The following is a 15716-nucleotide window of genomic DNA, read 5'->3' on the forward strand; positions in this document are numbered from 1 at the left end:
GGGACTGCTTTCTCAGGGACCTTTTCTGGGTCATCCATGTTGAGGGCCAAGTTCTCTTTAAGAGACTGACCGACGTTAAATTTTGATTTGGCTGGCAATCAGGGCAACTCACACTAGTCTACATGAGGTTCTGCAGGCGGGCATGAGGTTTCTGTGGGTTATGACAGCTTAGCTCTAGCAAGCAACACCCAACCTGGTATCTGAAAACTCAGAAGAGGAAGCAGTGATGAAATCATGAACTAGCAGCTGAAACGAATATCCTACAGTCTGGAGGGGACCTCAGGGGACACAGGGGTGTGCCCGCAGAGCTGGAGTGAGACCTGCAGCTGAGATGAAGCGTCTGCCCCAAGGGCAGGAGACTAAGTGAACCCTGATGAAGCTGTCATCTGGTATCTTGCCCACGGTATCTTCCTTTGTTGGGCATCTTTCCATTTTTAGGAAGAAAGGAGAACCCCTCCTTATACCTCTGATTCCAAATATTAACAAGTTACTGACTACAGACATATAAGTATGTTTTCTGTGACCCAAATATTATTGACTGGAGATGTTTCAATATTCACTTACATAACAAATTGCTGGCCATAGGCGTTAGTTTCTACAAAAATCCCCCGGTCAATAGTGTGTTAACTTATTCTGTTTTTCACCAGTTCTTTCACTGGTGTTCATTCATTCTTTTCATTTCTATTCCAGCTCCCTCTCTCTTCTGTGCTATGCTTCTCTCCAACTTTAAAATATCAAAAATGAAAGAGAATTTTAAAAGCGTGAAAAAGAAAGAAGTGCTCTTCTATTTTCTCCCTTTATCGTCACCTACAGGGATGCTCAATCTTTCTTCATGAGTCCACTTCCAGACCTTGTTCTAAACCAGGCCAGAAGAGAGTGTAAGTTAAGGACAGAGGGACCGACAAAGCATCCGAGGTGACCCAATCACTACAGGGATGCAATTCTTCTAGTTTTATTACCTATATATCATTTGGGGGCAATATTACAATAAAAGTATCCTAAGACTGGGCTTCCCAGGTGGCAGTAGTGGTTAAGAATCCACTTGCCAATGCAGGAGACGTTAGAGATGAGGTTTGATCTCTTGAGTCAGGAAGATCCCCTGGAGAAGGGTATGGCAACCCCCTCCAGTATTCTTGCCCGGAGAATCCCATGGAGAGAGGAGCCTGGAGGGCTACAGTCTGCATGGTCGCAAACAGTTGGACACAACTGAAGTGACTCAGCAGGACATGATCCTAAGATGAGAGATGGCATTCTTCTAGATGTGAAGTACTCCATTTATCAGTGCTGCTGTCGACCTTCACTGGGAGGTGAAGAAAGCGATGGTTTGAATTTTAAGACTTTTTATCACTGCAACACAACTATGAATGGAAAGTTCTGAAAGATCAATGATGGGGTAGGTGACTGATTTTAAAATATAAGATCATTCCAGGGACATGCTTATTCACAGACGTAAGTGTAGCCTTTGGAATACTGAGCTAGGAAACAAAGTCTTAACATTCATGATAAAGGCTACCATTGAAGTATCCCTCAAGTCATATGCAATGAAAGGAAGAGTCACCTAGACATACATTAATAAAGGAGAGGTCAAAGCCAGGTATACAGGGGGTGCTTCTTCCCATTTCCTGGTAGAATTGGCAGGGCTTCTGCTCATGTGCACTGACCTTGAGGCCTGGCTCTAAGAAATCAGTCCTTAGCACACAAAGGAGTCCCATTTCTAGGGACCTCTTGTTCTTCGCCTGGGCTGAACCTCTGAGTTCAGTCAGAGGTTAAATCTGGGCCAGTGGTCGTCGAGATGTCCTGTCCCCTAAACCAACCTCTGTATTTCTTCTCAGATCCTAAGATGGGCAGCAACTGAGGTACTTCTCACTTTAGCTAAAGCTTCCTAGGTTATATGTGCTTTTTAAACTTATTTTTTAAAAAATATTTATTTATTTGGCTACACTTGAAAGTAGCTGCGGCATCTGGGAGCTAGTTCGCTGACCGGGGAGGAACCTGGGCCCCCTGCATTCGGAGCATGGAGTCTTGGCCACTGGATCACCAGGGAAGTTCCTACATGTGCTTTTTTTCAAATGCTTTCCTTTCCAGGCACGCCTCTCACTCTGTCGTGATTTACTTAAAGGTAGAATACTAGACCGTTCAGCTCTTCTGGATTATTGCTTCATAAGACAGGAGTCGTGTCTGTTCTCATCAACCCCAGGATCCCCATGGCTCAATTCAGGCAGTCCCTAAGCACTTGTAAAATGAAGCTATAAATGGATTTAACTTCATGATTACCATTGAAAAGACCACTCAAAGTAGTTTTCATCAGGAGGATGGGAATAGTCATGGTCATACATTAACACAGAAACATTAGTAGGGTTTGTATCCAAGTAAAAGAGTTATGTTATATAATATAGCAGAGACTAGGGTATATAGGGTAAACAATCCGCCTGCAATGCAGGAGACCCAAGTTTGATCCCTAGGTCAGGAAGAACCCCTGGAGAAGCGAATGGTTACCTACTCCAGTATTCTTGCCTGGAGAATTCCACGGACAGAAGAACCTGGTGGGGTAAGTCCATGGGGTCGCAAAGAGTTGGACACGACTAAGCGACTAACACTGTCATTTCCAGGGTATGTCCTAACAACATAACACATCTGAACTATTATACTAGAAAAGATGTCACACTAACTAAGCTTTTCAGATTAACATGGTTGAAAATTACACCAAAGACTCTGTACTAAGATACTACCTAAGCAGCACGGCATGATGACAACAGCGAAAATGTGGCTATCCCTACAATTTCATCTGATGCAATTAAAAATATCATCAGTGTGAACCCAGGAAGATTTTGGACATCAACTACGCTGGTTATATAATGACAGAATAATAGATTCTAGTTGGTTGACTAGACAATCCAATGTAAAGAAATTAATCAAATCCAAGGGTGTATGTTTTACGGAGCAGAAATGCTCTAAGAATATACATTTAGAAAATAAATGATTATTGATTTAAGTTGAAAAGATAAAAGACTGAGCAACAGCAAAGCAACACTAGTGTGCTAGCTACTTGGTAATGATACATATACAAACTAAGTACCTTCTGGAAAAAAGTTATATATTCTGGTATTAATTAGAATTGCTACCTTAGTTGCAAGATCAGCAACTTATGTTTAAAAAGTCTGACAACATTTCATTGTATTTGTTACATGACTATAAATTCATCTGCTAAGGGCAGATTATCTGAGGACTGGAAAAAAAAAGAAAACAATAGTGCTCTTTGTGCATATGCAGCGCTGGTCGTTGAATCCTTTCGGCTCTTCATCACTGCAGATTTGAAAATGTGGGTGTTATGCATACTTTAGCAATTCTTCTGTTTAACAAAGTATCTTCATCAAACACATATATCTTACATTTTTCAAAAAATTTAATTTACATTTTTTTACCAATAATCGCTCTTCACATTTTGTAATGACAAAGATGACTTTTCACAATAGCAAAATCATTTGGAATAATTTGGTGCCTCAGGACTCTCTTGAGTCTGCGATTTATGGTTAAGGGAAAAAAAAGGTAGAAACAAACAATTTTCTGTTATTGTTTAAAGTCACCTCTGGTGCAAATCATACTGATGGCATAAACATGTGATCGACAGAAGGGAGTGGATTTAGGAAGCCGGCTGCCTGGGTCACTCCTGTCTGGGATGCTGGTGACTGGGCCTGGCACGTTACCCCATGGGGCTCCACCCGGCCCACTGGTCTTGCAGGATGGCGAGGCTTGGGCTGTAGCCCCGGCCCTCCCTGCCCAGGGCCTCCCCGAGACGCAGCGCCGGTTACCTGGGCACTGTGGGCAGCAGGAGTCCTGGGTGCGTGTGGGGTTCTGGCAGAGCAGCGGCGGGCACACCTCCGTCTCACACAGCACCCGCCCGCTGTGGCAAGTGCACTGGGTGCAGGTGTCAATGTGCCACGTTTCTCCCTCCACAAAGTACTCTCCCCCAGGGGCGTGGCAAATGGAGGGCGTGCTGAGCTCTGGCTTCTGCACCACGAAGTCATCTGCGGAACGAGAAGATCCAAACACAGGAAATGACCCGGCTGCAGTCTCACCAGCTTGGGAAGAGCCCGGTGCTGTGGGCTTTGAGGGACAGAGGAGACGAACTGGTGGCTCCTACCCAGAGGATAGGGGAGAAAACATTCCATGCACAGAAATATAAGGCAGAAGGGCTATTCTTCAGAAATGGTTCAAGCCTGTCAACATGGAATGACAGAATCTGTCGAGACAATTAAATTACAGGGACTCTCACTGCTGAAGGAAACAAGAGCCTCTTAGGGGATGTCTGTGAATGAGTAGGATTGTCTAGAATAAATATCTTTCACTAACTGAATGCTCACTATGGTCCAGTTTCCATGTTTAGCACTTTACATGTGTTACTTCGTTTATTCCTTACACCAGCTGTGTGAACAGGTACTGTTATCCTATTTTACTTATGACAAAACTGAGAACTCAGAATATTAAGGGGAGACAAGGCAGTTGAACCTAAGTTTATGCTTCTTTTCATCATGAATATGCCTACAGATTAAACAGAATTGCCAACTGATTTGTGCTTCATCCTCTTCATTATCTCTGGGGCCCTGAGTCCTTTTAGGCTCAGAAATAAGTCCTGCTGTTAAGCAGGACATACCCCACTATAGACCAGCTGTCAGCCCAGTGAGCAGGAATGCTTTCTCAGAATTTACAGCGTGAAACCTCACCTGAGACTAGACATTTGGTGATATGATCAAGAGAGGTAAACGCTCAGAGGTTGATGGCAAGCATGAGCTCTTTTTCCCCAGTGGAGGGGGGATTTGGAGCTCCTGGTGAGATGATAATGATAGAGAGGGAATTTAATGCTGAAAATGTCTCAAGAGGCACTGGGAGTTGCCCTCAAGTTGTGCTGGGGAAATGAGAAGTATGAAGATATTAACCGTGTTCATATCATCCAAACACAACAGGCGTTTCAAGAAGGTGCTGACAGTGGGGAACCCTGCGGAGCAGCCGTCTGCAGACACTGCGGCGGGCTCATGCCTGGAGCTCGGCAGAAATCGGGCCCCAGAAGAACTACCCTGTTTGTGCAGAGATACTCAGAGCTGACATCTCCTAAGAACTCATGGGCTGTGTCTTTCAAAGCAGTGTTCAGCCTGAGAGTTAGCAATACTGAGGAGATAAAGTGGTGTGGGCTCCGGTCCAGCTAAGAAGGTAACTTTTAAGACAGCTTTGTCTCCAGGGAGCTAGTAAAGACTGGAACTTTGACCAAGTGTACATACCACAGAAAACTGACATCAGCCAACGCTTATGTGCATAAACAACTGGGCCAGACATTCTAGTATATGAGGGAAGTAGAGAGGAAGATAATTAGAATAAAAATTGGGCTGGTATGAGATAAAAGTACATTTCTCATGGCTTACAGGAAAAGATAAAATTGTTCCAAAGAGCATCAGTGCACTAATGTTGGAGAGAGGCTCCCTTTGGAAAGGACTTGCAGACGGTTGAGAATTGCTGCCCTTTTAAACGTGGACGACTAGGGAAAATGGTCAGACAAAAAATGACATGTGTCTGCAGGTGCCTTACTCTGTGATTTCCTTTGCTATATACATCCATGTGCCTCAAGGCAAAACAGGAGTGACCAGATGTGATAGAAAAACTCAAAGGTAGAAAAAAGTAAAAGGTAGAAGGTAAGAGAGATAGGGGAAAAGAATCTGAGTAACCGTATCATCTAGTGAATCTTCTATCATAAGAGTTCAGAGGTTGCTCACTTATCTCAGAAGGAAAAATAGCTGATCTCTGAATAGAAGATAGGAGAAAATACTCTTTAAAGTAGGAGTAGGAGTCCGTGAATGTATCAGTGCTGGGGTATCTATTCAGAAAGATCCATACATGGCAACTTACTAAAGATTTTTGGAAGAAAATATACCTACACATCTATATATGTCAATACCTATATGTTTTTGTATGTGCATATCTAGCTAGTCACTCATCCACAATTACACACCAATAATTCTGTATATGTTTGCATAAGAACTTCTCATCTCTCTGTAATAGAGAAAACTACATTTGGTTTCACTGACTTTCCATGCTCAAGTCAGTCATCTGTTCTCAGTAATATCTTTGCATTTCCACCAGTTAAGAGTTCTTCATTGAGTACCAAGTTTAGCAAAGACCCAGATGCAGGCCACACTCTACACTCTCATGCTCATAGCTAAAGCATGGGGGTCTTCACTGGAATAAATGAGTTTTCTTTCCCCTAAGAGTCAAATCAGTTCTGTCTCATTAGATTTGTTCATTTATCTTCTGTTTCAGTAGACGCTGCTGGTTTTTCATATTTAACTAGCAAAACAGGAACCAGGAAAGTTTTGATACACAGCACATCTGGCTTAACCAGGGGAAACAAAAGAAACTTTGTCATCTGGCCCACTAGTAAGGGGGCAGGAAGGCTGCCTAGAACTTTCCTTAGTTATCAAGGTATGTAGAATCTCAGGGCTGAAAAGGACTTCCAGCGCCCCTCTGCCCACTCCCACCCTGGCAGGCAAAGCAGGTGCAGACCAAAGTGCTAGTGTGTAGTACCTTCCCTCCCAGGTTGAGCCTGCCTCGCTGTCAATGGCCCAGGTCTCAGGTTCTTGAGTGTACCTACTGCACAGGCAGAGAGAGATACAGAACCAGGACTGACCAGGGGAAATACCATCACTACTCCAAACAGTACATTTCAACTTTAAAAGAAATCTGATGCAAGACTCAGGAGACTTCATATCTCTCTGGTCTGCCAGCTGATGTACTATTTTACTTTGGTTAAGAGAGTTAATCTTTGTGTCTGAAAATCTGCCTGAGTTTATTTTTCCCTAACTCAGCGGCCTCCACTTAGTGGAAGAATTAATAAATATAAAACCGTGCTGAGCTCTGCTTGTAAGGCACTAGATGAGGTATTATCGTAATAATTACTGTAATGGACAACCATAATTTGGAGCACTGTGAATTATAAATCGGTTCTACTAACTTATCTTGATGAGCATTATTATAATTTTAAATGTTTTGGATATGTGATCACTCTAAACATCTCCATTTGCCAAAAATGCCATATATCTTATCAGTTAGGAATAAAAAAAAGCAATAGCCACAGACTTCAGTAATACTCTCCCTCTCAATTATTACTTTATAAATAAGAAACTTTCATGGAATAAAATCAACACCAAGCCCCTCCAATAAACTAACACATTCAGCCTCAATACACTATCCATAAAGTGGAGGGCTGGAGTTTTAAGTCAGGCAAATTTGGCCTTGGAATGCAGAATGAAGCAGGGCAAAGACTAATAGAGTTTTGCCGAGAAAATGCACTGGTCATAGCAAACACCCTCTTCCAACAACATAGGAGAAGACTCTACACATGGACATCACCAGATGGTCAACACCGAAATCAGATTGATTATATTCTTTGCAGCCAAAGATGGAGAAGCTCTATTCAGTCAACAAAAACAAGACCAGGAGCTGACTGTGGCTCAGATCATGAACTCCTTATTACCAAATTCAGACTGAAATTGAAGAAAGTAGGGAAAACCGCTAGACAATTCAGGTATGACCTACATCAAATCCCTTATGATTATACAGTGGAAGTGAGAAATAGATTTAAGGGCCTAGAGCTGATAGATAGAGTGCCTGATAAACTATGGATGGAGGTTCGTGACATTGTACAGGAGACAGGGATCAGGACCATCCCCATGGAAAAGAAATGCAAAAAAGCAAAATGGCTGTCTGGGGAGGCCTTACAAATAGCTGTGAAGAGAAGAGAAGCGAAAAGCAAAGGAGGAAAGGAAAGATATAGGCATCTAAAAGCAGAGTTCCAAAGAATAGCAAGGAGAGATAAGAAAGCCTTCTTCAGCAATCAATGCAAAGAAATAGAGGAAAACAACAGATTGGGAAAGACTAGAGATCTCTTCAAGAAAATTAGAGATACCAAGGGAACATTTCATGCAAAGATGGGCTCGATAAAGGACAGAAATGGTATGGGCCTAACAGAAGCAGAAGATACTAAGAAGAGGTGGCAAGAATACAAAGAAGAACTGTACAAAAAAGATCTTCAAGACCAAGATAGCCATGATGATGTGATCACTAATCTAGAACCAGACATCTTGGAATGTGAATCAAGTGGGCCTTAGAAAGCGTCACTACGAACAAAACTAGTGGAGGTGAATGGAATTCCAATTGAGCTGTTTCAAATCCTGAAAGATGATGCTGTGAAAGTGCTGCACTCAATATGCCAGCACATTTGGAAAACTCAGCAGTGGCCACAGGACTGGAGAAGGTCAGTTTTCATTCCAATTCCAAAGAAGGGCAACGCCAAAGAACGCTCAAACTACCGCACAATTGCACTCATCTCACATGCTAGTAAAGTAATGCTCAAAATTCTCCAAGCCAGGCTTTAGCAATACGTGAACCGTGAACTCCCTGACGTTCAAGCTGGTTTTAGAAAAGGCAAGAGAACCAGAGATCAAATTGCCACTATCTGCTGGATCATGGAAAAAGCAAGAGAGTTCCAGAAAAACATCTATTTCTGCTTTACTGACTCTGCCAAAGCCTTTGACTGTGTGGATCACAATAAACTGTGGAAAATTCTGAAAGAGATGGGAATACCAGACCACCTAACCTGCCTCTTGCGAAATCTGTATGCAGGTCAGGAAGCAACAGTTAGAACTGGACATGGAACAACAGATTGGTTCCAAATAGGAAAAGGAGTACGTCACAGCTGTATATTGTCACCCTGCTTATTTAACTTCTATGCAGAGTACATCATGAGAAACGCTGGACCAGAAGAAACACAAGCTGGAATCAAGATTGCTGGGAGAAATGTCAATAACCTCAGATATGCAGATAACACCACCCTTATGGCAGAAAGTGAGGAGGAGCTAAAAAGCCTCTTGACGAAAGTGAAAGAGGAGAGTGAAAAAGTTGGCCTAAAGCTCAACATTCAGAAAACGAAGATCATGGCATCCAGTCCCATCACTTCATGGGAAATAGATGGGGAAACAGTGGAAACAGTGTCAGACTTTATTTTTTTGGGCTCCAAAATCACTGCAGATGGTGACTGCAGCCATGAAATTAAAAGACGCTTACTCCTTGGAAGAAAAGTTATGAGCAACCTAGATAGCATATTCAAAAGCAGAGACATTACTTTGCCGACTAAGGTCCGTCTAGTCAAGGCTATGGTTTTTCCTGTGGTCATGCATGGATGTGAGAGTTGGACTGTGAAGAAGGCTGAGCGCCAAAGAACTGATGCTTTTGAACTGTGGTGTTGGAAAAGACTCTTGAGAGTCCCTTGGACTGCAAGGAGATCCAACCAGTCCATTCTGAAGGAGATCAGTTCTGGGATTTCTTTGGAAGGAATGATGCTAAAGCTGAAACTCCAGTACTTCGGCCACCTCATGAGAAGAGTTGACTCACTGGAAAAAAGTCTGATGCTGGGAGGGATTGGGGGCAGGAGGAGAAGGGGACAACAGAGGACAAGATGGCTGGATGGCATCACTGACTTGATGGACATGAGTCTGAGTCAACTCTGGAAGTGGTGGACAGGGAGGCCTGGCGTGCTGCGATTCATGGGGTCGCAAAGAGTCGGACACGACTGAGCAACTGAACTGAACTGAACTGAAGCCCACAAACCTTTATACAAATGGAGTTCAAAGACCAATCAGTAAAACGGAGTTCAAACCTTCAAAATTTAGGGGAGTGCTTTTAGAGCTCTAGAATAGTCTAGTGGTTTCTGGCTAATCATCTATCATGCCCTGTTGATGCTTGTGGCTACTGCTGATGAAAACCAGAGAGTTGAAGTGTGTTCCAGGGGTCGTCCCCTGCACTCCCCCCAGAGTTAGAGAGGTGATGAGGCCCTAGGAGGCGGAAGTCGCTTGCCTAGGGAGCGAACGACATCAGCCAGCCTTTACCTGAGCATGACGGGCAGCACCGTCCCGGGTGAATGGTGGGGTTGCCACAGGCAGGCACGGGGCAGGTGATCAGAGCGCACATCTCCCGTCCGCTGTGACAGTAGCATTCCCGACACCCATCATGCCAGCTCTCCTCATTTTTATGATGGTGGCCATCCATGGACAGACATGTGCCTGACAGGACGGGGGGCCCGGCGGAGGCAGAGACCTCTGGACAGACAGAAGGCAGCCTGGTAAAGAAGCAGCTACTGCACAGGAGAAAGAGCCCGCAGCATCTCTACAGGCAACGCTACCCAGTCACCAAAACATCCCGTCTACACAGCACAGCTTGTGATACGGGGAAGGATCATGAAAAGAATTCATGTAAATACGCCCTCAACTTTGAAAAATGGGAGAAAAACCCCTTACAAATCCGCGTCTCTCCTACTGGAAGGCTTATGACTGAATTTCCCTCCTTTCATTGTACATTCTCTTATGCGCTCAGCCTGTCCAACTCAGCCTGTCCTGCCAGGCTCCTCTATCCATGGGATTTTCTACGACCAAGTGGGGTGGGCAGTGAGGGCTACAGTCCGCGGAGTTGCAAGAGATGGTTCCCTAGAGAGTGATGGTGTTGTCAGAGCAGACAATGACTAGCGAAACTGTTTCCCTGACAGGCTGTCTTCTTCCTGGTTTCTGGGGAAAGGGCACGCTCTGGCACTTACCTCTGCACTTGCAGATGAGACAGCCGTGACTGTCCTTCTGGAAACCCAGGGAGCAGATCTTACTGCACCGGAGCTCTGGGCATTTCTTGCAGCGACAGATGTCACAGCCATGCTTATTCTTCCTGGGTGATTAAAATTTTGTCAGAGGTCAGAAAATCCTAAAGTCTCAAATGACATCCAAGTGCTCACCCCCAGGGTCATGGAAGCAGTACTGTCATTAAGCAGAGTGACTTGAACTTCTTCTCTCACGACCCCCTGGAGGGATGTGTAATTAGCTCCCTGGGGCCATGACCACCATCCACTCATGGCCTAGGGTTAGAATTGCCCAAGCACTGAGTGTCTCTAGGATATGACTATCAGAATCTCAATGACATGACTGTTGACTTGATTAGGAAAAGAGGTACCAAGTACAAAAAGAGATGAATGTGGAACTCCATGAATAAGAAGGTGAAGGACATATGGCTGGTCAATGTTGTAGGCCAGCATTAAAGGCAGAAGTCCTCCTTTTGTTAGGGCCACTGCCTTCCTTTCTCCTCTTAAGAAATTTCAGATACCAGTAAACATTTTTTTGAGATATCGATAGAATCTTGTAGTTGACAGACGGAGAGCTAAAGGACACACAGACATGATGATGAAGAATGAAACATCTGGGAAGTTCTACAGTCAATGTCCGATAATTATTTCATTAATCAGCAAAGAATACAAATTGAAAAATGCTCCGCCTATGGGGCATGACTGAAGCACAGAGAATAAAGGAAAATGGCTGGATGAATATTTTTTTTTCCCCTTTAATAAACTAGAGTGCCTAAATTTTGTGCTGATCAGGAAGATGATATTAAATAAATATGTGCTTATTAAAATATCACCATGGTTCAAGTGAACCAAAAAATTCTTAGCAATGATTCCTTGTTTTCTCTAAAAGGAGAATGATCTTCTCTTACAAAAGGCATTCATCTGCTCTCCTCTTCCTTCTGTTCACTATCTGCAGCTCCAGGTCCTCTCTTAGACTTAACATCTCCTCCACACGCTTTGCCCTAGCTGGGCTTCCTGGGCACAGAGGAGGAGGAGTTAAGTCTAGCTGCGTTCAGGTCTCATCCCAGGGTGGTGCTCAACTAAAAACAAATAAATAAATGAACCCTGTTTTTTCTTATGTTGGACAAATTAAGAGATTCTAAAAGAAGACAGCCCTGTGGGAAACGTTGGTATGTGACTGCCCAAGTGACAAACTACAATCTGCTAAGTGAAATGAGAACACCAGGGTTTACATATTTACGTCAATATAATGAAAACAGTGAATGAAATGAATGGTTCATACTCATGTCATGGACTGTGCCATTTTTGAGCCTTAACAAGTCTTTAATGGATTTGTTTGCACACTCATTTATTCACCCTTCCATTCCTTCTCTCCACCCCCCTCCCTCGTGTAAGCATTTGCTGCATAAACACAGTAATGATCCACTCAGCAGGTGTACATGAGCATTAACCTAATACTCCCATGTGGTGTCTGGCCAAGATTTCTCCTTCAGAGGCTGTCCTTGAAACACATGTGCTAGCCATTCATTTGCCTATAGCACTCAACTTGGTCCTCCTTGAATGTGTTTAATGACAGGAATACCAAGTGGAATCTACAATCCTCTAAGAGATTCCTCTCCAAAACGAAGTTTGGACTTGAGGGCAGCCTGGGTTCTGAACTGTTATAACACTGTAGCAAAAGGTTGTAGGTACTATTATGATAATAATCCTTTATTCTGCATTAGCAATTAAGCTAATAACTCTACTTTTATTAGTATTGCATTCATATTTTAGGATTAAGAATACTGATGATTTATTAGTTAACTTGGGGAATTTTAAAGAATAATGTCTCCAACTTAATTATCCAATTAAAATTAAGGTTCTCCTCTCCCTGTTAAACATGAATTTCCAGGGGAAAGAATAAAAACAATGCCATTTAGGTACTGGGTAGGAGATGATGGCTCCAAGTCCCTTATACTACCAGCATTATATAAACATATCATTTTGGAAAGGGAGAGACTAAAATGGAAGGAACCAAGGCAGGAATGAGAAAGAAAAACTCTGAAAGGCTATTTTTAAGGAACCAATTTGACACACGCAGAAGGAGACGCTAAGACAGACAGTAAAGTAACAAATGTGAACTATCCATTTTCCCCCGAGAATAATCTGAGTGTTCATGGGGTTTGAGTCAATCAAGAATATTTTAAAATATAAGTCATAATTCTTATCTCCAAGGAAATTCATAGAATCTACTGCTACTGAAAAAAAAAGCATAGTGTAAACTGTAGAGAAGCATCAAGGTAAGGCAGGGAGGCAGGTAAGGATGCTCCATATTGAAAATCAGCAGCTTGAGAGCTACTGATTCATCCTAAGGTATGGATTAAATAGGTTATCACAAAACAGTTGCTGGGACAGCTGTCCAAAGCTGAAGGGCTTACATCTCTGGGACCTCACGACAGGTCCACTCCCTTTGGCCGTGTCCCAAGGCCCTGCCTATGAGGAGATTTCACCCAACAGGCCCAAAGGGCAGTGTCATAACAAGGCTCTGGCCCGTCTTCCAAGAAGAGTAAAACCTGATTCCTATCCTTGGACATATCTCCTCTCCCCACTTTCTGATTCCTCTAACAAAACAAGCATAGACTCTTTGGACTTCAGTACATCGCTGATTTGCTCACAAACACCCAAAAACAGCCTCCAAAAACACATAACACACTTCGTCAAGTTACAGACAACTGAGAAGAGCTCTTCTGACTGAGAAATACGTACAGGTATCCGAACGGACAATGCTTTTCGCAGACCGTGGGTCTGCACTTCCTGGGGCGCGGGCGGCACTGACAGGTCTCACAGCCATGGGCGTCGGTTAGGAAGCCGAAGGCGCAGTTCAAGGTGCAGCCTCGCTTGAGGCCGGTGCAGAGCTCCTCCCCTGTGAAGACACATGGACAGCACGTTTCCTCCAAAGATGAAGGGGCCAGAACACATCCGACGCCTCAACACCTCCCCTCACGTTCCAGTCTTCCACAGATGTGAAGTTCTCAGTTCTACCACAGCATCAGCAATGGTTAAAAACGATAGATGGTGCCATTTCATGTTTATCATGCTTATCGGAATGTAGCTTCACGTTTTGGTACTAACATACAGAATAAAGTTCAACTCTGAAAAATAGTTTCTGACGTTACTCCAGTCTAGGGCCTAAGAGCAGGCTGACAATTACTATTTAAGATGTGGATAAAACGGAGTGTGCTTTCTCATGAAATTTGTTCTTACTGGTCACTTCAAACTGCTGATGACTATTTATTATTCAAATGTGAGAACTGGAAGCTTACACCTCAAATTTCATTATGCATTTTGCTCCTACTATGTGCCAGGAGAAGCACATTCACACATGTTTACTGTTATGAGTTTCAGATGTTACTGCATAATACTGTGTACTATATGGAGCATAAAGGACTGCGTACCTTTAAGAGGTATATTTCTAATAACTAATACAAAGTGAAATAACCAGTGTTTCAACTAGATACTTTTTCCCCATTGCTGACAAATATTCAGCTATTTAGATATACTTGGCTAATTGACAAAAAAATGTATGTGCCAAAGAAATATCTAGATTAATGTTTATCCACTATTTGAAATGTTCAAACTCTCCCCTGTTGGCAGAACCTGGAGGGATGGTTAACTGTCCTCTGAGTCAGTCATAACTTATTGTAGAAGAGGGGGAAAGAGGGAAGACGAAATGGTGGGTGGCACAAGAAACAGCTATTAGCTTAACGGAAATCTTCTAAAGAAATTTAAAAGGTATGACACAGGGATTACAAGAGTAACATAAGTGATAAAAATGTTAAGGTAAATAAGAAAAGCATGCTTGGTGATGTAACTAAACAAAGTTGAGATGTGTCTAAATTAAACACAGAATTTGAAAGATAATCAAATTTAAAGAAGCAGATACGCTGATGGCGAAAGTGTGGCAATGTTTAATCAGCGTTCCGTGTGGACTGGTAAAACGGGAACCAGAGACTACTTTTGTTGGATAAATGCATTTATGTGGATATCCTTTGAGCATCAACATTGTAAATAATGTACACGTTATTGGGAAAAATAGAACACATGTCCCTTCCACACACAAATCTTTTCATCTAAATTTAAACCTTGCTGCTGCTTAGTTGCTTCAGTCGTGTCTGACTCGTGTGACCCTATGGACTGCAGCCTGCCAGGCTCCTCTGTCCATGGGACTCTCTAGGCAAGAGAAATAGAGTGGGTTGCCACGCCCTCCTCCAGGGGATATTCCCAACCCAGGGATTGAACCTGGGTCTCCTGCATTGCAGGCAGATTCTTTACCACTGAGCCACCAGGGAAGCCCCCAAATTTAAACCTTAACTACAATTAAATAGGTGAAATGGGTTCATGTTTTACATAAATATTTTAAGATAGCATCTTTTATGAATCTTAGCTGGCAACACTTGATATTTAATATGCTATCTTTTAAAAAGGATAATGTGACTTATGGTATAATTTTCTAGTTTGTCATCATCATAAACCTTTCATTACACATATTTAATGTAACCTCATGGGTCTGTATCACACAGTGAAGCAACTGATTACTAATTTGCATCCTTAAAAGCAACATTCTAAATGGCTCATTTAAAATTTTATAATTATATGACTTGAAAGGTCATCATTGCTTCTCCATTATTATAGGGATGGTGAAGGAGGGAGAAGACTTTCATAGCTACACTTCTTTCTCTGACACCAAGATCTAAGTTGTGAATTCATTTTTTTTTAATTGCAGAAATTTTAAGTCTTGACATCAAGTACATTATGTTGGGAAATCCATGAATTAGAAACACCCTGAGAACATCCCTGGGGACTGAATTCCTTGAAACTCTGAGCCTGAGCACCTCTGTGCTTTCATTTTTCTGGTGATACTGTAAGGACAAGGAGTTTTCCCATAGATCTTAAATTTATTGGGTTGGCCAAAATATTTGTTCAGGTTTAACCGGAAAGACCTGAACACACCTTCTGGCCAACTCAGTAGAATGGGCTTTCATCCTTCAAAGCTGTTGCATCACTAAGCTTAAAA

At 42.7% G+C, this 15716-nt stretch overlaps 1 protein-coding gene across 2 annotated transcripts in view; it reads right to left on the minus strand.

Moving 5' to 3' along the window:
* Positions 1–15716, minus strand: part of CRIM1 (cysteine rich transmembrane BMP regulator 1) — a 210430-nt gene that overhangs the window by 36321 nt on the left and 158393 nt on the right. The window contains exons 9-12 of one of the 2 annotated variants that reach the window (XM_069583565.1): positions 13409–13565; positions 10631–10752; positions 9930–10139; positions 3810–4025 (exon numbers count right to left, since the gene is read on the minus strand). In XM_069583565.1, coding sequence (XP_069439666.1) covers positions 3810–4025; positions 9930–10139; positions 10631–10752; positions 13409–13565 — 705 coding nt within the window. The remainder of the gene's footprint in view (positions 1–3809; positions 4026–9929; positions 10140–10630; positions 10753–13408; positions 13566–15716) is intronic. The other variant, XM_069583566.1, reaches the window with a different exon arrangement.

The sequence above is a fragment of the Ovis canadensis genome, chromosome 3 (assembly GCF_042477335.2).
Source record: "Ovis canadensis isolate MfBH-ARS-UI-01 breed Bighorn chromosome 3, ARS-UI_OviCan_v2, whole genome shotgun sequence".
In the NCBI taxonomy this organism is placed as follows: domain Eukaryota; kingdom Metazoa; phylum Chordata; class Mammalia; order Artiodactyla; family Bovidae; genus Ovis; species Ovis canadensis.